Genomic DNA, 22960 nt, shown 5'->3' on the forward strand with positions numbered 1-22960 from the left:
CATACCCTTAGCCTTTCCTCTGCATTTCACCCCTGGCTAATTTAGGTGTCTCTCTGCTCAGCTTGCTGGCTTCTGAGGATCCCTTCCTTAGGCACCTAATGCTCGCCATGCACTCTATGGGAAGAGAGAGAGCCTAACTGAGGACTGAGAATTCTACTGGGCGGCAGGGTGCCTCAGGTTGCAACACTCAGTATTACAGTGCCCGAGTAGCTCCATGATTCAGAGCGCAGGTCTGTAGCTCTGTTGTTGGATCACAGCCATTTTTCAGAAATCCAAGTAGTTTTAGCTACTAGTGTGTTTCAGATAAATGCATCTAACTCAGGAATAATTTAATGACGTTTCTTTTTGTTTGTTTAATCAAACATAACTGAAGACCGTAGAAACACACCAAGAGCTTCCCAATCCAGAGCCAGTTCAGGGCTTCTCTAAACCACACCAGGCTGCCTATAGCCCCAGGAGAGGAACCATTCTGGAACCAAACCAGGGATTGCCAGAACATATTGACATTCCATTCATCCATGCCTGCCCCCAGCCCCTTGCTCTGGAAGCCAGGAGGGGAAGTGCCATAGTGCTGTCATATTTACACTTTGCCACTTGCAGAGTTCCTTACACAAGGAGAATCTGGAGGATGCTGGTTAAACTTGCTATCTGACTGCTTTGTGCTCCTAGAGTGGTGCAAAGAAGCTCTATTATCAGGGGCAATCAGAGACAGTACGTTTTGTGTTTGTTTGTTTGTTTTTTAATCTGGAAAATGCAAAGAAACACGTCTGAAATGGTCACATTTAGAAAGCTCGCAATTTTTTTACAATCCTTTTCTTCAGACTTAGACTCTTAACTGTCAATATGGCTACTAAGCAAGCAAAAGCTGGAATTCAGGCCCATACGTGGTTCTGAGTTGTGAGTGTAAATGTTCTGAATAAATTGGCTTGCTGCCCGCTATAGCCATCATAAAAACAGATGATACAGAATTCTGAGAGTTCCCTAGCATGGAAAATGTAATATAAAACAACTGTGTGGTGTTATACAGCATGTTAAGTACCAGCTGACAGCAGTCCACTCTTTGGGTAGATGTGGTAATCAGCACTGTCACCTGCCACACAGTAGCTCACTTTCTACAATTGTATTGGCTAAAATATTGGAAATAGAACTAGTGACCTCTGATGATCTTAATTGCTCCAGATTGGGGACATCATAGCTAACACACTACTTTACTGAAGAAATTCATAGGTATTTTCCTTAGACTCTCTGAATCTCTTTTCTACTTCATGAGTCACCCCTCTCTTCCCACAACTGTAGTCAACCCTATAAATGCCAGGAAAGCTTCTGGGTCCTTTCCCTCTCTCCTGTTGACTGTGTGTTCTAAAGAGATGCTTCACCATAGTGAATGATATTTAACCAAATGTAAAGACTGACTCTCCAAAGGGTATTTCCAACATGAGAAATGCCATAGCAAAGACCTTGCGGTGATTTTTGATAGAATGATCATAGTTTGAATTTGGTATTTTCCTTACATTTATAGGCCCATAATCAATGAGAACATCAAAGATCAAGATTTTAGCACAAATGTTAAATGGAAAATAATTGTATCAGCACTCGCCCCGTTATAAGCTTCTCTGTTACATCAGATAAAAAACTGAAGAGTTTCAGCACACCTACTGAAGTAAATGCAAGCTATTAACATGTAGTACCACATACCAGATGAATAAGAGTTAGTTATATAGATCATCATTCTATGCCAAATATGCCAACCATGGTGTTTTTGTCTGGCCTGATTGGTGTATCCAAATTCTGATATTAACACTGAAGTTTACATGGTAATAATATAAGTGCTAGCATTAAGTATTTGTTATTTTAGTAGATGAGATGAGCAAGGACAGGGTGGAAGCAAAGGTCACAAGGTAGAGGAAATTGAGAGGTGCTGAAAGGAAGGAAAACCAGATGGATGAAAGGGAGAGACATGCAAAAGTAAGAGGAACAGAAACTGAGAAAGGAAGATTTGGATGGAAGAAATACATAGTGCAGAGGAATAGCAGTGGTCCTAAAGACTAAATTATTTGCTTACTGAATGGTGCTGAATGCAGCAATAAGGTACTGAATAAATATTAGAGGTGGTCTAAATTTTTCCATCAAAGCTTTTTTTTAAATAGAAAATTGAGTTTTCAACTAAATTACTATTTTTCCCCAGAAAGCTTCTGCTTTCTGTGAAAAATGTTGCATTTTCATTAAAAAAAACAAACAAACCCCGAAACTGAACATTGGGGTTTTAAAGTTATTGGTTTTTCAACAAAAATTTTCCACAGGAAAAATAAGTCATTTTTCCAACCAATCTTAATTAATAATAACTAAAACTTTTGTTAATATTTAAAAGTCACATTCTACCCCAATCACCCACTGATATTAGTTGGAGATCTGCTGTGGATCAAGAGTAGTATGTTTTTCTAAATGTATATTCTGACCCAGGAAAATTAATTAAATATGAAATTCAACCCTCTCCACAAATGAGTTTAATATCCTAGGCTATGCACTGTTCAAAATTGTGGACAGGTGTTTTAGTTCAGAGACATGAGTGTGTAATGGCATTCAGCCACTTTATGGCTTGCATAAAATTGTTTAATCATAATACCTAACACTTACATCTTCAGTCTGTTGACCTCATTAATCTTCAGAGGTAAGTACATATTTTTATACCATTTTCTGGATACAGGAAACTGAGACACAGTAGTCTAGTGACTTCCCAAGACCTCCCAAAAAGTCAGCTGGAGAACTAGGACTGGCATTTAGGTGTTCCCAGGCCCCAGTGTTATGCTTAGTGCATAATAATTGCCAATGTGATATAACTTGACATATGAAGAGAACACCACGATATTTAACAAGTTGTAATGGTGGAAGCTGCAAATCACAAAATATGTGTGCAAACTGCAGAGCAGCATAGTAGTAGGTTTAGGCAAGCAGGGAGTTAGCATTTCTACAGAGAGTCTTCCTCTGAAGGAATAAACATAAATCATTAAAAATATGATTAAACTCCGTGTCTGTAAATGCTGGCATGGATTACAACATCTTAAAACAACCTGTCTGCCAATCTCCTTGGAATATGAGACTTCTTTGGAAATTGGTGCAGTATCGCCCTGCCTGCTCTGCTTCTAAGAGATTTTGTCAAGACAAACAGGTCCAATCTGTGTGGCTTAGGTTTGTCATGAGTTGCCACCGAGCTTAGCATCTGTGAATGTAGTGGTGTTGCAGCCCTCATTTTGGAAGGCTGATAATTTTATCAGTGTCAAGGAAACCATATATTTTTTAAAAAAACACACAGGGTAGGGATCTGAGTTTGTGCATGTGAGTGAAAAAGAGCAAGAATGAGCTTTTGGTCCCGTCTACCTTGACAGGGTAACTTTTGTAATTTGACATTCTAGTGGTACCTATACAAATAAACGTAAAGCTTGCCTTTGCATCTGTGCATCATGTTGTGCCATTTGCAACATACAATTACAAGACACTAATATTCCAGTGCCACTTAGAATTTCCACTGGTTTACCCCTCACTGTTATAAAGTATCAGGGGGTAGCCGTGTTAGTCTACAACCACAAAATCAACGAGGAGTCCGGTGGCACCTAAAGAGTAACAGATTTATCTGGGGGCATAAGCGTTCATGGGTAAAAAACCCACTTCTTCAGATGCATCATTATTAGATGCTGGGCATGGCTATCTAACATGTCAGCTGTGCAACATATTTCTGAGGTTTCCGTTAAGATATCTTCAAATTATCATTGCTTCCTACAGAAGTGGTTGTCCTTCAGTCTATCAAATCAAAGGGTAACGTGAATGCCATTACACTGTATTCCAGCATGTATGACTAATGGTGCAAATGTAATTTAAACTGCCCGTACAAGATGACATTTTACTCAAGCACAAAACATTCACTAGTTGCTAATTGCAACTAGCAGGTTCTCTGGATGCTGATGTTTTTAATTAGAGCTTATACTCTGGGCAATTTCTCCTGATTAAACAAAAGATTTTGTTGTTAAAAAAAGACAGACAGTGTCCTCTAGTGGAGAGGAGCTACTCTAGCAGCAGCTTGAAAATGTCCAGAACATTGCTAATTGGAGAAATATAGTACTTAAAATAAGTATTGTCTCTGCTGATGGGATTTGCCAATTTGAAATTAATACATTTTGTTGAAGGCACTTCCTCACATTCTGGCCTGTTAGAAAGTGTGCTGAATAACATGGATTGTTCCCATTTTAGATCGCAAAAAGTTTTTGATCAATTTCAAAGTGCCTCATACTGAACCCAGTTGGTTAGAGCTGACCATGCATCTTTATCACAAGAAGCTGAAGAAGCATTTAGTGCAATTTATTCTTGCTTTTACAGAAAGTAAGCAAGAACATATTCATCTTCAGAACTAAAGACGAGGCAGACAAATACAGTTGATGTTTGCTGCTTTGTAGGTGTTCTCTTAAATTTTTTTATTTTATTCTTCTTTGAACATAAAGAAAAGACTTGTACTGAAAGGCACAAAACATTCGTGTAGCATTATTATTTGAACTGGAGACAGCAGACCCATGTTCCCTGGATGTACTGTTATTGATGAGACACCAGGGAAGCAGGGAGTTCGGGGGGCAGGGGTCAGGCTGGAAGAAACTCAGCCACATGGACAGAGCAATGCTTAGGGTTTTATAAAGTTCTTTTTGTTCAACTTAATCTGCATTCAGCCTCACTCTTTGCCATTGAAACAATTCAGTTTTTTTTCTCTTTTGTCTGCCCTTTCTAGAGTCTATTTGCTGCTCGTGTAGCAGTCTCACTTTGATAATTCTCATCTCGCATTTTGGGCCCTTTCCAGTGGAGCACACAGAGTAAAACCATTACTGAGGACCCACATGGAGACAGCTATTATCTTGAGATTTCATGACATGCTGCAGCAAAACAGAGAGAGAGAGAGAGAGAGGTGGATGCCCTTGTTAGCAAATTTAAACATGGATTTCAACTCTTTAAAACAGTAATAATCCTGCATTGACAAGAAAATTAAAGATGGCAGCATTCAAAGTAACCGTAACATGCCCACTCATTGTCAGATGTGCACTGTTATCAATCCAGTCTTAGTAGTTGTGCAAAGCTTTACAAAAATTATCATTTACGAAGGTAATTGCTTCAGGGTAACCGTGAATGGCCTAGAATTACCACCTCTGAGGTTGTTTTCTACATTGGCTAAAGGGAAAGCATCTTCTAGAGTTAGTTTATTTACTTAGATTTGCAAACATGCTCCTCTAATAATCAATTATGCTTAACAAAAAATTTTAAAAATACCAATTATTAAAGCCAAAAGTCCATAAAGACCATTCTACGCTCCTGACAAACTGTTCCCCATCCTCTTTCTCCAAATTCCTACTCCTACAGAAAAAAACCCAACAACCCTGTAGCATGCCATGAAGATGATTAAATTTGGTAGAGGAGCAACCATGGAGGGGGCAATGGGTGAGATATATCCTTACAACATTGTTTACTATCCTCTTGATATCCTCCTCAGTGAGGCTGCAGGATCCCCACTCCATCCCCCAACTGTCACCAATTTTATAGTATGTCCGCCCCTATGAAATTCAGATTCTGGCAGGGCAAAGGGAGGAAAATAGACTATATGAGAGTCAAGGACCCCTCAGTGAAATTGTCCAACTGACAGTTTCCCACCCCTTCTAATTAGCTGTTAGTGCAAGGGAATAAGCAAGGTCTTTAGCTGTGGTAACTGCTCACAAGGATCCTGCTAATCACCTTTCCAATGGATTTATTTTGAAGCTCAGCTATAATAGAAAGAATAGATGAATTTACAGCTGAACACCTGATATATTAATGGCCCTTGTTCAACAGCAGTAATCTGCACAGTATTACTAAGGGACAGTACATCCTTCCTCGTTTATTTTCCATATGTAAATATATCATGTTGAATAGGAACTTTAAATTCTGTGTCTAAAAGCATACTTAAATATTTTATGCATCGGGAAAAAAAATCCCTCACAATTTAGTCAGGGAAAAGCCTCAGTCTTTTAAACTTTTTCTTTTCTAATGCATTTTTATCTTAACAAAATACAGTGTTTAATGTCTGTGGGTTGATATTTATTTAATATGCACTACTACATGGCTTAGAGCCCAATGAGTACAAAAATCAGTTCAGCAGGTTTCTGCTAGCTGTAGGAGCTCAGCACCCCTGTGGATCCTAACCTTGATGCTTCAGGAGTAAATTGACCAGCAGCCAAACTACCTTAGGCTGTGATCTTCTCAGATCTAATAAACTAAAAAGTATTGGACTGGGGTTGTACTTAGTAGGAAAGCGCCAGGAAAAGCCCAAGGTGCTGGAGTGATGGTGATTCAGTAGGTAGCCCTCTCCATTTTAAGACAAAGTTGGGTAATGCCATAGTGGTACTTATTATCTGCTAAAGAAAACATATTTTGGATTAGACAAACAACTGAGGTGCCTTCTTACCACTTGAGAGCAATAAAAATCCAGTGGCTGTATGTGAATGAGTAGGAGGCACTCTCTTGTCACAATTACCACACAAATGTTTTTATCATAATTGTATTGTCAGGGATTACCCTGGTTTTACTCCATCTCTGTCTTTCCCCTTGCCAAAACTTCCTGCCAAAGCTCTGCTAGGACAATTTTGGGGCAGCTGGTCCTCTCTGACCCTCTGTTGGGACTGATAGTCAACAGTTACTTTTACCTTGTACTTCCTCGAAATTGAAATCAGGTACATAAAGTACTCTTAGAGAAAGCAAAAGTCTATTTCCTAGAAAACTAAACAAAGTCAAGGTTAGTGACATGGAACAAGAAATGTGACAACTGAGGTATCCTGCAGAAAATAAAAGGTCATTTGTATGGACCTGCTTCAGAATTGCTGTGAAAAGCTACGTGTGATGCCTAAACTCATCAAGAAAGTTTAATTACAAAGATATAGCCTGAAAGCTTACCAAGTTGTACTCTGTATTTGACCTACATTAGCTGAGCTTCTAATTCAACTCTCAACTCATTCCACTCAAATTATTTTGGGATTTGGAAAATCTAAACCCCTTGCCTGCTGCAGAGCTGTGTTCCATGGGGTCACCCTGAGATTACCAAAATTCCTCCATTATTCAGGAATTCCATGTCTTGCTTTCTGGTTATTAGATTAACCTTCTCCTCTTCCCTGTGCCAACTATTTGGACACTCATGCCGACTTGGTACTCATTTTTAGCAATACCACCCATGACAACATATGTCAGGGAATTTCTCTGCGTATGGTTAGGAGGATATGGTCTGTGACGCATACTGTTGCTACCTTGCACTGAGTGAAGGTAAGCTTTCACAGAATGACCAATGATAATCCACTTGCGAAACAGCTGAAGGAAGGTTATAAGTGACTCTTGCCTTTAAAAATGTAAACATTCATTGCAAGGTTTTATGCTTTGTAGGTCTGTGAATAGGTCAGCAGGGGTGGAAGCCAGATGTTTTCCTGGAAAACTGCAAATAAATTCCAATAAATAAGACTCTTATTAAATAATTATCCATCTGGCTATCATACAGTTGTGATACAGAGGCCCACTGGTGGTTGACTATTCTGTCAGAAACTCTTAACAAGCCTGATAAACTCACTACAACTAACACATTGCTGTCATGATATTCACCTATAAATAATGTTGTGTGAGGTATCAAATTAAAGCCAGTAACACTCTGGTCATTGCTATCATTGTGAAATGTGTGTATTAACTGCTATATGAGGAATTATGGATACTTACTGATATTAAGCTTTAAACACCAAACACAGATAGAATCAAGTTTCCTTCCAGACAGGAGGGAGCATAGTTATCTCCCCACCTCTAATGTAAACTTAGCGTTGTGAGTCAAGTTCAATAGGAGTTACATTTGCGAGTAAAGTGAACAGAAAAAACAAATTAACGGGGGATGTGAAAATAGCATGGTGATGGCACACTGGCGACCCAGTGATAGGGGGAGGAGGATCTTATCTAGTGCACTTCAAAGTACACTTCAAAAGGATCCATTTCAAAGGTTGATAGACTATAAGAAGGGAAAAGAACCCCTTTGTTATCTACCAGTGAGGGAGCAAAAAGGACTGTGCTTTTTGCATTCATTAAAGTTGGATCCTGGCCCGTGGGGCTGGTCATACTGAGAGTTTGCTTTAGGTGATAAACTTATCTTAGACAGGTTTAAGCCTGCTAAAATGATTAGTCTATTGTTTCATTTGTAACCATTGCTGTTTCCATTATTCTTACACTATACTCACTTAAATCTGTGACTCTCCCTTCTTAGTTAATAAACTTATTCCTTTTTTACTATACATTCATATAAGTGTCACTTTGGAGACAGCAAACTTGGCAATTTCTGTGAGTGTCCAGGCTGGATATTACAGGGGAATGCATTTCAAGGGCCCTTGGGATTGGGGTGCGCCTAAAGTTAACCTGCAAGCTAAAGTACAGGTTAGAAAAGTTTCTGAGAAGATTGTCAGGTGGCTAAGGACTGGAGTGACAGGGAGCTGATACCTAGTTTAATACCAGCAAATCTCTCTCACTGTGGCAGGTGGGTAACAAAGGTGATACATAATCCTGGGTGCCCCCCAAAAGCATCACAACAGTATCCTGCAGTTGTTTCCAAAGGAAAATGGAAATAAGTTGTGCAAACGTTTGTTCATTTCATGTGTTCTCTAAGGACCAGATCCTCTCCACCAACTCACATTGAGTAATACCTTACTCTGCAAGTAGGCCCACTGATTTCATCTCTATTTGTAGCTCCATTACAGACACTGTGGTAGTCTGCTAGTCTTTAGAGACCCAAGACTAAAAATTGAAAATGTACATTGAAGATAAGTTTGGTGATCTTGATTTAGGGCCAGTCCCAAAGAATCATAATATTCCCTTCATGCAAGAAAGACCAGGCCCTTACTCCTGAAACCACCACATAATTCTAGATAAATAGTCACTACCAGGGAAAAGAGCACACAATCGTTCAGAAGAGTTGACACAGGTTAAGACCAAGGTGCCTTTACAGAGGTAAATGGGAACAATGAACACTGTACCTTTGTGCAGTATGTCTAACTGTAGCCAGTGTTATCAATTAGTCACTTTCACATGAACAGTATATATGTGAAGTATCGCTTTCTCTGTGTGCAAAATTAAAACAAACTGAATTAATGCAATGTAAGGTTGCACAATCAAATCAAAGCAAGTCAAATCAGAAACAGTACACATTAAGGTTCTTGCAGTAACATTAAATTAGTAACATTGCACGTTGTATTCCTGTTTTCCTTGTGTGGATTTCTGTTCATATTTTAAAATATGGCTCACAAAATGTGGAATAAGTACACAAATATATTATTCATTACACTTGATGTTCACGACTCAGTGAAGTGGCTGGGGTTGGGAATGTGAATCATATCTTTGGCTTCCACATAATGATTGCCTACTGACAGTTCTCTGCAGGGATAACGGAACAGGGAACAAGCACCTCTGCTTTTAATGGCTGTATCTTGGCAGTAGAAATAGCAATGAGGCCATCGGGGACTGTTACAGTAACTGCTGTAAACTCAAGCAAATATGGATTTGATTGAAAATATATTTTTTTCATAACCTGTACCTTTTTTTAATAGAAAAACATGGAAATAGACCAGATGTTTAGTCTATTTTTGTGTTAGGTAAATCAGCACACTAGCAAGTTCTTACGGACTTGATCCTGCATTCCTGTAAACCCAAACTCTCAGTGAAAGAATGCAAGATTGGGCCCTATTTCTGTATAATTTGTTTCTTCTTTTTGTTTCCAGAGAATTTGTTAAACATTGGTTGGAAATTAAACTACAACTAACTATATGTGCAAATCAATGATTTTTGCGGATTGATATAAGAGTTCAAAGGGTTTCTTGCAGCTGATTCAAAAATTAAATATTTTTGCAAATTTTGAAATAAGATATTCTCTTTAATTCTCTGTAACAGGCAATTCTGCTAACCTAACCTGCCGAGCTTTCTTTGGATACAGTGGAGATGTCAGTCCTTTAATTTACTGGATGAAAGGAGAGAAGTTTATTGAAGATTTGGATGAAAATCGGGTCTGGGAAAGTGATATTAGGTAAAAAGCAACATTTTTGTTCTCTCAATCAAGATTAAAACTGTATTTGTTTTTATAGTGAATAGTACTGTGTAAAAGTAACAAATAGATTTTATTACTAACATGAGTATGAAAAGGCTGTGGGCCTGATTCTCTTCTGTTACACCTGTTTCATGTCAGTGTAACTCTATTGACTTCAGTGATATTACACCAGCGTGAAGCTGTGGAGTAGATTATTTTTGGAAAGGGGAACAGAGAAAGTGGAGGCGCTGGCAGGATTCTCATCTTAGTTTTAGCACCATAAAATCAGAATAAATGACACAGGAATGCAGTGATGTAACAGATTATAATCCATACCATGGCTTCATCAAGTAACAGAAAACATTTGCAGTATTGAACACTGAAGGTTATTGAGAAGATCTCAAGGGACATAAATATGTCAAGAAACAGGGCTCACAAATAAATACTTTTTAAAGCGATGGAGCATAAAATGTTGTGTCAAAAACTGGCCTTTGTTTCCAAATATTATTGTTCCTGTTATATGTGAAAGGAATTACATTCAATTATTATAGAAGAACTAGACCTCAAGAATGTTGCTTGTCTTCCAATGCCATGGTTTTCTTTCATATGGTCTACTTCTACCTGCTGAATACTTAGATACTGTGCAGCTGGGGAGGAATATCATATTCTTATGTTGCTTCTAAAAGTACTGCTGTAATCTGAGATTGTCTGTTCATTAGGAATGCTCTGGTTGACATACCCTAGAAAATCATGTACAACAGAGTTTCTCAAACTGGAGTCCGCGGACCCCGTTGGGGTCTACCAGGGTACTCCAGGGGCCTGTGGGTCCTGCTCATCAACTCCTCCCCCCCAACTCCTCCCTCTCCCTCCCAGTACCTCCTGCACGCCAGGGAATAGCTGTTCAGCGGTGTGCAGGAGGCGCTGGGAGGGAGGGAGAGGAGTGGGGATGGGAGGTGCTCTAGGAAGGGAGTGAAGTCATACCCAGGGCTGCCAGCCCCGCTGGTAAGCTCCTCCTCTTCCCTCCCAATGGCTCCTGCACCTCAGGGAACATCTGTTCCACGGTGTGCAGGAAGCACTGGGAGGGATGGGGAACACTCGGGGGAGGGGTCGGAAAGAGGTGGGGAAGAGAAGGAGCAGTGGTGGAGTGGGGGGCTGGAAGAGATGGGGCGGAGATGGGGCCTTGGGGGCAAGAGGTGGAAGGGCTTGGGGCTGAGCGGGGGGCTTGGGGGGTCTGCAAAAAATTTTAAATCAAAAAGGGGGTCCTCAGGTTGCTAAAGTTTGAGAGCTGCTATGCACAATATGATTCTAAAGTATCTACATGGGTCTGAAAAGAACCTTTTTCCACACAGTATATAAACCAGTACTCTGTGTGTGAATGTATAAGTGTGTGTGTTTAAAATATAGATAGTTACCAGTATAAAATGACAGCAAAGACTTCTTAATGATTTACATATGCAGTTTAGATTATAGGTATGTTATCCACAATGAATACTTATGACAGACTAAAGTTAGCATATTTAAATTTAATCTCTTACTAAAAGTTTGCTGCTCCATAGCCTTGTTAATCTGGTCTGATTCTCAAATTAAATCTCAATATCTTCAGATAAACTAAAGTAACAGAGGAAACCAAGTATCAAAACCAATAAGGCCATGCAAACATTCAAGGTTATTCGAGTCATGTTCCACCTCCCTCAGGTGATGGAAAGGTAGAGTCAGGAATATCTCACTCGCATGTACTCTAATTTTATTCCACTGAGCCCAAGTCCAATACACCAAATTACATAGAATTGTGGTATGCTGTATTTCTTATTTAAAGCTCTCCTACAGCCTGTCATCCAGAGACTTAGGCCTTTAAAAATTTTCAAGAAGTGATAATCCTCTTCACAACTGGCTTGGTTCTGTGTTTGTTCAGGGAGGACCCTGAAGAGTGTTTTCCATTTTCTTTAGGCATGTTAATAGTGTGGGTGATGAGAGTTTGAAGCAATTTCCTGTTTGCTTGGTTGGTTTTTTAAAACCAGTGCTGGGACTAGTGAGGGGACAATGGGTAGAAAGGGAAGACAGGTGGTATCCAAAGAGGTTTTTACTCAGGAGGTGCTTGCTTTTAATATCCACTTGAATGGTATTAACCAAGAGAACATTAACTGCTCAAGCTTTCACTGCTGGTTTATAACTGCTTAGTAAAATAAACATGAAGCAATGATTTTTCTTACTGTAAAAATGGCTATGCTGTTTCCTATTGAAATGTCAAAGCATCTCAGAAAATTGCCTTTGGATAAAAACAAAGCTTGGACCATACCGTTAGTAGCACCCTCGATGGGGAATTAACCATTTGGAACCTCTCCAGACCTACACCATGTCCTATCATTTCAAGAGATCATATCCTACTTTTAAGCAGAATGTAAACTTCTCATCAAGGTCTCCTTCCCAGTCCTCAATATGTTATCAGTGTGTGCATCACGCTGCTTAAGGAAGATAATTAACTGCAGCTCTCATTAACATCTACAAAGCCAAACCTCCTCATTAGGAGTGAGGAAGAAAAGAGCATAATATAATCTAATTAAGATTGGCTTCAAATTTGGCTATGGTTTGATGCAGAGAGCTGCAAATTGAGAGTAACATTATATCATGATTATCTAATGCTGTGACATGGTACAAACAGAGAATTATGTCTGAATTATTTCATTTCTGTAGAGTTATTAAGGAACATCTTGGAGAACAGGAAGTTTCCATCTCATTAATTCTCGACTCGGTGGAAGAAGGGGACCTAGGAAATTACTCATGTTATGTTGAAAATGGAAATGGACGCAGACATGCCAGCATTCTTCTACATAAGAGGGGTAAATATATGACTTTTTAACATAGCTACTGTACATTGTAATGATGTTGCAGTTGTAAACTTTCCTTCAGAGGCTACCCTTAGCTTTATCAGCCTAAGATATTGAAAGGCAAAGGCTGATTGTTTGCTTCCCTGCATCTGTGAAGGTCTATGAAATAAACTAGGGAAGCCCATTGTTAACTGTGGTTGTCACCGCAAGAAATATAATAAAATAACACTTTTTAATAATGACTGTATACAAGATACATTCAACAGCTCATGGGTGTGGACCACTGATAAAAGTTTAGTAGGCTAGTAGGGTAGGAAGCTATTGGTAATATAACTTTAATCATTTTCTGTTTACAAAAAAAAAAGCCCAAATATTACAAAAGTTATAGCTAATAGATTCCTGTTGAAAAATGTACAATAAAAGTCCCACTAGGAAATTTACTGCCTTTTCTGAATCACCCCATTTTTCAGAGATTTTAGTTCTAATGTATTTAATCCAAAGGTCTCAGAGAGGGACTATTGAGAGACAAACTTTTAAAGGTCTTCCTATTTTCACTGATAACAGGTGCTTTGAGCCTAACTAATGGCCTCAGTGGTCTCCCACTGAGATAATTAGGATGAGACAGAAAGCACCTTACTAAACAAGACTCTCAGTCCACTTGCACACTTTCTCTCCTATAATGTATTCCACTTTGACCTATGCTATGCCTGATGCTCTCCATACTCCAGCAAAATCCTGTTGGCTTGAGTAAGAAATGAAAGATCAGGACCAAAGTCAATTTTTTTATTGTGCTTATTTTAACCCCTTTATTAAAGGGCCAGTTTCTTACTGTATTTCTCAGGTGTCTGTTTACATTAAGGCAGCAGTCACTTCTTTAGTTTTAGTCTTGTCACATGAGAAATGTGGGTAAATCCAAAATGGGACCACAAGGGGAGCCATCATAAATAATAACATTTTATGTTTCTTTCCCACCCACTACAAAATAATAGAACAATAATGCTTTGTGGCTATTCTACTGCACTAAGGTATAGCACTTATCTCAAAGAGGTAAGAATGCAGAAATAATCAAATGATCTGTTTGGCTTGGCATTTATACAGTAAGTGCTTTGCCATTTATTCTTGCAAGTATTGAGTTGGGAAATTAGTCTAAACCAGCTAGCACATCTTTGAAGTTTATTAATAGACCAGCAGGTAGGCAGGGGTCTATTCAGAGGTATTTGAACCCATGTCATGAGATCAATTCAGTAAACACTAGAAAACCCATAGGTTATCATTTAATAGTACAATTAATGTATGGATCTTTTAAGATAAATAATTTCAAAGTTTTGGTGAATTTAAAAACAATAATTCATTGACATTTAATAGATCTTTTTATTATCTTTCTGTTACTTTTCCATACCAGCAATAGCAGTAAGACTATGACACTACATAGAACCTACCCAAGTAGGAGTTTTGCCACTGCCAGCCTTTTAATCTGGCAGTGTACATGGCCTCATTCACTCTGTTCCTCCTGTATGCCTTCATGGAGCTGTCAGTATAGCGAACACACCATAGCATGTAGCCTCATGATGACATGCATATGAAGAAATATTCAGAAATTTAAATCATCATCACAATGAGCAAAAAGTTAGAAATAGCATATGTTTTTAAAAATAGCTTGAATCTGAAATATTCATTTGAAAAGTGACCATAGTGGGTCTGTAAAATGCAAAGGGTACCTATCATGAGCATTCTACATACATTGCACTTTGACAACTGTTTCATTGAAATGAAAAATTAACCGTGACAGATAAAAATTCTAACTAGTCTCTCAGGTCTCCTAGAAGGACAAGCTTTGCACAGCTTGCTTGGTTTTCTGTAAATCACCATGGCAACACTCTGTTTTAGGTTTCTTGTTTAGACCCACATTTAGTCTCTGCTAGGGATGAGTATTTATTAATTTCTGATTATTTGGTGCAGTCGGTAACTACCAATAAATTAGAGAAATTTTACATTAAACATTAAAAGACATCTAGAGTGACACTACAAGTTTTTAAGTTTTAATTGCTGGCATTATTTTGTTTTATTATTAGGGATGTTTAATTCTAAACAACTGTCACTCAGTGAAGGCTGATCTCATGAGGTTAAGCTCACTAAGTGCTCTGAGACATTGAAAATGGTAAAATTACTCTGCAAATAGGGTGCAATACAGCCAAAGTCCATTTAGATAGATCACGGTAAGAATAACTGAGCTCAGGGATGGGATCTCAAAACTTCAGAGTTCTATGTCTCTCTGCCATTCACTGTGTCCCCTTGATCAACTTAGTTAACCTCTGTGTCTCAGTTTTCCTATTTGCAAAATGTGATAATATTACTTACCTAAATCACAAAGATACTTGGAAGTGTTTGTTTAGTGTTTTTAAAATATAAAGTGCTATACTGCATAAGAGTGAAGTATTATTACTCATAACAATATCAGCATCATCTATGGACCACAAAGTGCTCTACAAACATCAGTCAAGTGTGAAGCATGAGAGTTCCTGTGAAGATGGTAGTGTACCCATTTAACATGGGAAAACTGAATTACAGAGAGATTAAGGTCCAGATTTTTCAAGGTATTTAAGTGTTGCACTCAGTGTTACAACATTTAAGTGATTTGGGGGCCTAAATCTCATTTTCAGAAGGAATTGAGGTACTTTGGGATTTAGGATCAGTTAGACATTCTAATGGTGAGTGCGCAATCCCTCAATACCTTGAAAAATCTGGGCCTAAATGTCTTGCCCAGGTTAACAAAGAGAAACAGTAGCGGAAGGGATGGGAGGAGAACCATAGGAGTCCTCACTTCCATTCTCCATTCTGCTAGACAAAACCTCTTTACTTCCCCATTGTTCAGATCAAGTTATTTTCTTTTTATCCAAGAGAAGAGAATTATGCTTCTTGGGTACTGTTTCTTGATTTTGTTATCAGTGGTGACTATCATTTATAAATCTGGTACATCTTCAACTAGATTTTCGAACCCTATTTTTACATACATTTTTATTTTATATGATTAAGAAGCAAAATATATAAACTACCATTATAACATTTTCTGTGGTCCAGCTGCCAGTGGGGCAGACACAAGGCTCTGCTATTTTCCCCTTGATTATAGCAGATCGTAACCAATGTCTTTTTTGCAGCGTGGAGGCATGTCTTCTTGGCCCACTGTCCCCACTGCATTCTTGCCTCTTGCCCTACAGTAGTGGTCACACCAGTATGCTTGTTTGTTTGACTTACCTGTCATAACTAGTCTGCTGCCTTTGATCTTTATAACCTAGGGCTGGTCAAAACATGTCACATGAAAGGTTTTCCCACTGGAAAATGGGGTTTTGTCAAAATCAGAATTTTCAGAAGGGAAAGATCCATTTTTGACTGACTGTTCCAACGGGAAAATTGAAGAAGAGAAAAAGTAGTTGTTGCTCTGTATAATATATTCAGTACCACCCGCCTCCACAACAATGAAGCTAGAGAAGGGCCAGCTAATATCTAAAGTCTGGAGAAAGGATCTCATGTTTTCTACACGTGGTATTCCTAGTCCATTCATCCATCCCCAGAACATTGTTCTCTTGCTGAGAAAACACAGATGGTAAGGGACTCTGGCTAGATCAACGGAATGATGACAGAAAGATCAGCTTTCTTGAACTGAGTAAATTCAGGAGTCATATTCAGTAAAGTATCAGGGGGTAGCCATGTTAGTCTGTATCCACAAAAACAACAAGGAATCTGGTGGCACCTTGAAGACTAACCGATTTATTTGAGCATAAGCTTTTGCTCAAATAAATCTGTTAGTCTTTAAGGTGCCACCGGACTCCGTGTTGATATTGTACATGAAGTTCACTTCTTCAGCCCTGAAGGGAATATCTCACTTGCACATGACATCCACTGAGACAGCCATGCATACCAGCTCTTAGTCATGCAATTCTGCTGTCCTAATATCTCCAGATCAGCCTTAGCCTGGGTGTCAGTAAATTAGGTGGATAAGGTAAGTAACTTCCAACATAGGTCAGAGAAATCAATTCATATATCATCTGGCCTTCAGTGTCAAATTATAGATCAACATTATATAAAGCTCCCAGGTAAAATACAGGCAGTCTTATCTTAGCCAGAAGAGTAATGGTGCATCACCCTTAAGCAGGCATATTTCAAATAAGATATTCCTGGTTAAAAATGATCAGTTGTTTGTTCAAACTCTGGATGTTATAGTAATGCTGATAAGAAAAAAACACTGAGACCAGTGGACCTGAGAGATAATTTAGCATCAGCCAATCTCAGTCTCAGTTAGCTTAATCTCCAAATCCTACTTGGTCGCTGGAATCTATATCCATCAGAATCATTTTCAGTTCACTGCCCTGCCCTTTCAACTAGCTTCACTCCCAAGAACATTCACCATAGAGGTTTTTAAGGTCAGGCTTGACAAAGCCCTGGCTGGGATGATTTAGTTGGGGATTGGTCCTGCTTTGAGGGTCCTCCAACCCTGATATTCTATGATTCTGAGTGCTGGTCACTATGAGTGCAGCAATGTAGGAGGGAGTTTCATTAATTCCCTATGTAGTCTGGCTCCTCTGAGCTCCTTCACTGTAGAAACACAAAGTCATTGGAATGTCATCACAGATATTTCAGTGGTTATCTTTGGTGGTGAAAACAAAACAAGGGCTCATTAAGGCCAACCCATATAATCAGGCATCTCAGAGCCGGATGCTATTTACATAGAATGAGAAAATATGTTCCTCCAAGACTCTGGAGGTCAGAGACATGAATTAAAATCTTTTAATCATTTTCTCCTTTCCCAGGAGCCATTGCTCCACTCTGATTCTACTCAGCTCAGTCAATCTTAGTTGTGTCAATGGGTTATTTGCAAAAGCAAGGTACTTGCAGAAGTTGCTCGAAACTAAACTGGCTCCATGAGGATGTCAGAAGGCAAATAGAAGCTTAATGTGGGCACATCCTTGAATTTCCTCCAGGCTAATGAGTGAGACCTCTCATGGACATATCTCTGAGATCTTCATCCATAGGAAGCTAGCCACTAATGATGGGATTAAAGTCACTGGAAGCAGTAGATGCTCAGCCCCTCTGAATATCAAACCATAAGAGAAATGGAGGACCTCTTGGACCAACCTTTGGAGAAGAGAGAAAAGGTCCTGTAGAAGATAAAAATTCTCTCTTCCTCCTTGAGAATAAGAGAGTATTTGTCCTTATTTTCTATTCCCTTCAAACCATTGGGTAGAGATTTTAATTCCTTCAAGGTTTGTGCCTGCGAGCTTCACTTTTTAAAATTCCTCTTATATTTTTCACCAACACCAGATACTCTGTCAGACTTGCTCTACAGCACTTTTCTCACAAATGCTTTTTACCTTTATTAGGATACAGCTCTTCCAGACATCTGTCTCATCCATCGCCCAAGGAGGAAGTCCTTCATTCCCTTTGATATTAGAAAGGCCCTTAAGATTTATCTTCTCTTCAAAACTCAAATGCAGTTTTCATCCTGCACAAAGGCCGCAAACTGGGATCACAAGCTTCCAGGCCAGGATCACCCTGTGGACCAAGAATAGTATTTCAAAATCACATAAGCGAGGGTTTTGTAAAAATCAGGACTCATTTGTTTAGATGCCTTTTGGCCAGAGTAAGGTAGAAGCTTTGGTTGAATAGCTGTGTGAGGCAGCCACCTGGGAGTCATTGCACATCACCACAAAACACAGCCGAAGTAATATGATGGCTTTGGCACACAGTGTTTTCAGTCACTGAGATCTCAGGCCAGTCCTACTGTGATAGACTGTTCCCCAACTCCCTTCTGTGCCCTCAAAACATTTTTCTTGGAATTTTAGGTAGCAACCCAAACATACTGAAATGTTTCGTGATCGTCATGCACAGAAGTGAAGTGGAGAATCTGGTCAAAATTAATCTAGAGTCCATATCAGCCCAGGTCATGAGAGATTTGGGCAGACCCCTTACTGATAGCCTTTCAGGTAAAATTAGCAAAATGAATGTGCTTCCCTGGATACTGTATATCTTGAGAATGTCCCAGTCTTCCATTTTATTTTAGGAAAATTAGTGAATTTTTAAAAATATTTTTCTGGGGGTGGGGGGTGATGAGGAGGCCTAGACTGGCTTTGTGTAAATTGCAATTCCCAGTCACATCTGGAGGCTTCTATTTCCCCATCTGGCAGCATAATCATATAGTCTTTATCCTTAGCCAGGCAGCCTTATGGCTCCAGAACACAACAAAACTGATCCCTCCCTTGCTGCTGGTGGAACAAGAGTTCTTACATCACTTTCCATTGGCAGGAATACTGGATACAGCGTATTGCCGTTTTCATCATAAAATGTCACCTACAGAATTGTCTATAAAACATGGGTCCCTTTGGCAAGAAAAATTAAATTCCACCCCTTCTCTCACACTGATGCTCTACTTTGGAGCAACCCATTGTTGACAATTGACAGAAAGCCATTAATGTGGAGAGGGTGGATAGATAAAAGGGATAACTTGGGTCTGTCAATTGATCTTAGAGGATCCGTTTCTGCCATTCAAGCACTCCAACAACAATATTGCCATATGACATATGCCGGAGGCCTCATGCATATCCTTGGAATTTTTAAATATCATAGACAGCAATTTCCTAACTCAAAAAGTGTTGCATTCAACATGGGGGATTCTGTATTAGACCTTGTTGTGGCAGATAAAAAGGAACTGATCACCAAATGAAAAATAAATGGTAGCTTAGGTACCAGTGATCATGACTTGATCACATTTATAATGTAAAATACAATAAAGTCCAGACCACTGATATTTTATACACACGTGGTGCTTTAAAAGGGTCAATTTCATAAAGCTAAAAATAATTCTGAGCCAGATCAGCTGGGAGGAAGAATTTACTCATGAAAATATAAATGATAATTGGGAATTGTTTAAGAACATTTTACTAGATGCCCACAATCCCACAATTGAGGAAGAAGGCCATAGTGCTTTAAAAAATGGCCTGGTTTAGAGGGGAAGTGAAGGCAGCTATAAAAAAAATAAAAGTAATATATAACAAATGGAGGAAAGAGGAAGTTGACAGTAGTGAATATTAATCATAATAGTATAATTGTAAAAAATTGATAAGGGAAGCAAAGGGACTGGTCAGCAGAGGCAAGGAAAAATAGAGCTACTGTAAGGTGGGTGCAAAACTGGTTGGAAAACCATGAGTGCAGGGGACTGGACTAGATGACCTCTCATGGTCCCTTCCAATTCTATGATTCTATGAATACAAACTATCTGATCCAGCTGCATGGCATTACCTGCCGCTTAAGCATCCCTTGAAAGATGTATTTGGTCTTGATGCACTGGGAGTACCATAGGCTGCAGGATTGTTGTTGATGTAGACAGAGTTTCATAGATCCATAACCAGCTGTATAGCCTGTTGTGAATTCCTGACCCAAAAGACCCTGCCTAATTTAGATTGCCTGGAACAAAGCGTTGTATAATTCTTTGAACTCTAGCCAATGGGGAAGTGCCTTGCAAAACATTAAAAACTCTACTATCGATCTATTATTAAGGCTGATGGAGCAAAAAATTATTTAATTCACACTGGTTCCCACACAGGTTACAGTGCCCTGCCAAAATAGACTGCTGCTGTAATTGTGGGTCTCCCAGAGCAACACCGGCTCACAAGTTTTGGGATTGTCCCAAGATACAATCCTTTTGGCTAGAAGTAGTCAGGAGATTAATATGATAATGGATACCTCCTTAAAAATTACTTCCCAGAACTGTGTTTTGGGATATATCCCATCATCTTGGAAGCTCTCCAACTCACTGAAAGCTTGGTTCTCTAGAGCAGTGCTTATAACCAAATGACTGTTATTGCTTAGATGAAACAGCAGACTGCCGCCAGGGGTAGAAACTTGTCTCATTGACTTGGCTGATGTGGCAGCTACAGAGCAGGTAACGTTTCAGAGAAAAGTGACCTCAGACAATTTGAAAAATTTGATCTAACTTTTTAGAAACCTGTGATTAATTCCTGGCAGATAGAAACAGATGTAATTCTCCTTTCTCCTCCCTGTCCCTTTCCTTCCTTTTCTTTCCCTCCCTTCCCTTTTTTTCTGTTCTTCACTTATTTTGCAGGAAAAAATAATAAAATATAAATTAAAAAAAATCTTTCCCATGTCTGTGCTTACTGTTTGTATTTGGAGGTACTGTTTGTCAGTAAACATCTTCTGTGCTGGTGACAGACTGACTACAGAGGAACAGATGTCTTACCTGATAATTCCTTTCTATTGTCTGGCTACATCAGTGCAAATATCCATGTATGAGAACATACATTATGTAGGTCAGGATCAGTGGTTACTGATTCACCTGACTACAGTGTTCCCTAGTAAAATTGTTAAAGTCTCTGCAGGGCTTATATCATTTCTTCCCAGGCAGGGCTTTTTTTTATTCCTTCAGTTCCTTGGTTGCCTGTAATCCATTAGTTGTTTTCCTTTTAGAAAATAATTTTCATTAGTTAGGCTAGGGTGTTTAACCGTTTTGTTTTCAGCCATGGAAATCATCAACAATAAACTACTGAAGGCATTCCTGAAAGCTCCAAATAGGGCATTGGCTATAACTTGCCTTACTAGAGTAGAAAGACTGTCCCATTCAGTCAGACCACAGACACACACAGACACACACACGCGCACAGGTAAGAAATATTGTTTGATCTTATTCAGAGCAATATTCAGTGGAATTCTTCAAGACATCAGTGTTTCAACAAAGTCACTGTACTAGGATGGTTTGCCTTATATGGTATAGAAGATCACTCTGTTCATTATAGGTCTAGCAGTATATAGGGATGATAACGTATGCTGAGGAAGCATAGGCAAGCTTAACTCAGGACTTGTCTTCTATGGGTTTGTGTCAGACCTCAAAATATTCTATTTACTTTGATTCTTTAATTTTGTTTGCCATATTTATAATGGTGCTAAAATTCCATTTTCCAGAAAATTCCAGTATTTTATGAGTTTAGTTCCTCAGCTTTCATAGCAGATCTGTTGACAAAGTGTTAATGATAGCATCACTGGCATGACACTATAATGCTGTTTTATGAGTTGAGGAGCTTGAGTAAGCCAAATTGCTCATCTCAAGAACATTCTCAGTCATTATGACTTGATTATGGCCTATATTTCACAGACTGATGGTGATGATTGACTGTTCAGACTTGAGTGAGACAAGAAGGAGCAACTCCTTTTGTAACCTCTGCAAACAAACTATAGGTCTAATCGTTGCCTCTGCTGTAATGTACTGAAATTCTGTAAGACTTCCAAGATTTCAAATCTCATCATATGAGATATGTTACTAACAGGTTTTTACACTAGAATGTCTGTTAATTGTTCCTAATGACTTCAACAATTAGGCAAAAATGTAAGTTCCCAAAAGAAACAAAACTCTATTATAATAACTTTCTGAACCACTATGTTTGTTGGTGTATTAAACATGTATATCTTACATTATACAAAACTATCTGTTTATATGCTAGCAAAAGCTTTTTCCAGGTTTCACTCTGTAAGAGCAACAGAATGGGAATTAGCATCAGCCATTTTCTTAAATAAGAAATGATTGTAGAAAAAAAATCTAGTGGTCATCTAAGAAGCCTGCATGTTCTTTGTTTGTTGGATAATTCTAAGAGTTCCTAGTGTGATTCACAGTTGCTTTAGATATAGTTTATATACAGCCAAAAGCGTACATTTGATTTTCTCTCTGATTTTCCCCCTCCCCTCCCAAACAAAAAGTTTGCTGCCACTGTTATACACAATCTCAGTGTCTATTTTGAGACCAAACATATAACCCAAGACACTCTATAACCTTGTTTCATAAATCAGTAAGGCTATTGGCCTTTTCTTTTACCAAGAAAGCTGCAGTATGGTACCTCCATGGAAAACCTTACCGAGTATTAAACTTGCTCCCAGATCCCTGGTCTCTGTTAGGGCAGTGCTATGTTGCGAATTGGGATGTACATCCAATTTTTTTGTCAACAGTTTTAACAGTTTTCTTAGAATCATAGAATCATAGAAT

At 38.9% G+C, this 22960-nt stretch overlaps 1 protein-coding gene across 4 annotated transcripts in view; it reads left to right on the forward strand.

The window, feature by feature from the left end:
- Window positions 1–22960, forward strand: part of IL1RAPL1 (interleukin 1 receptor accessory protein like 1) — a 1117545-nt gene that overhangs the window by 1056125 nt on the left and 38460 nt on the right. For all 4 annotated transcript variants that reach the window (XM_073328264.1, XM_073328235.1, XM_073328255.1 and 1 more), the window contains 2 exons: window positions 9964–10096; window positions 12788–12933. In XM_073328264.1, coding sequence (XP_073184365.1) covers window positions 9964–10096; window positions 12788–12933 — 279 coding nt within the window. The remainder of the gene's footprint in view (window positions 1–9963; window positions 10097–12787; window positions 12934–22960) is intronic.

This window comes from Lepidochelys kempii, chromosome 1 (assembly GCF_965140265.1).
Source record: "Lepidochelys kempii isolate rLepKem1 chromosome 1, rLepKem1.hap2, whole genome shotgun sequence".
Classification (NCBI taxonomy): domain Eukaryota; kingdom Metazoa; phylum Chordata; order Testudines; family Cheloniidae; genus Lepidochelys; species Lepidochelys kempii.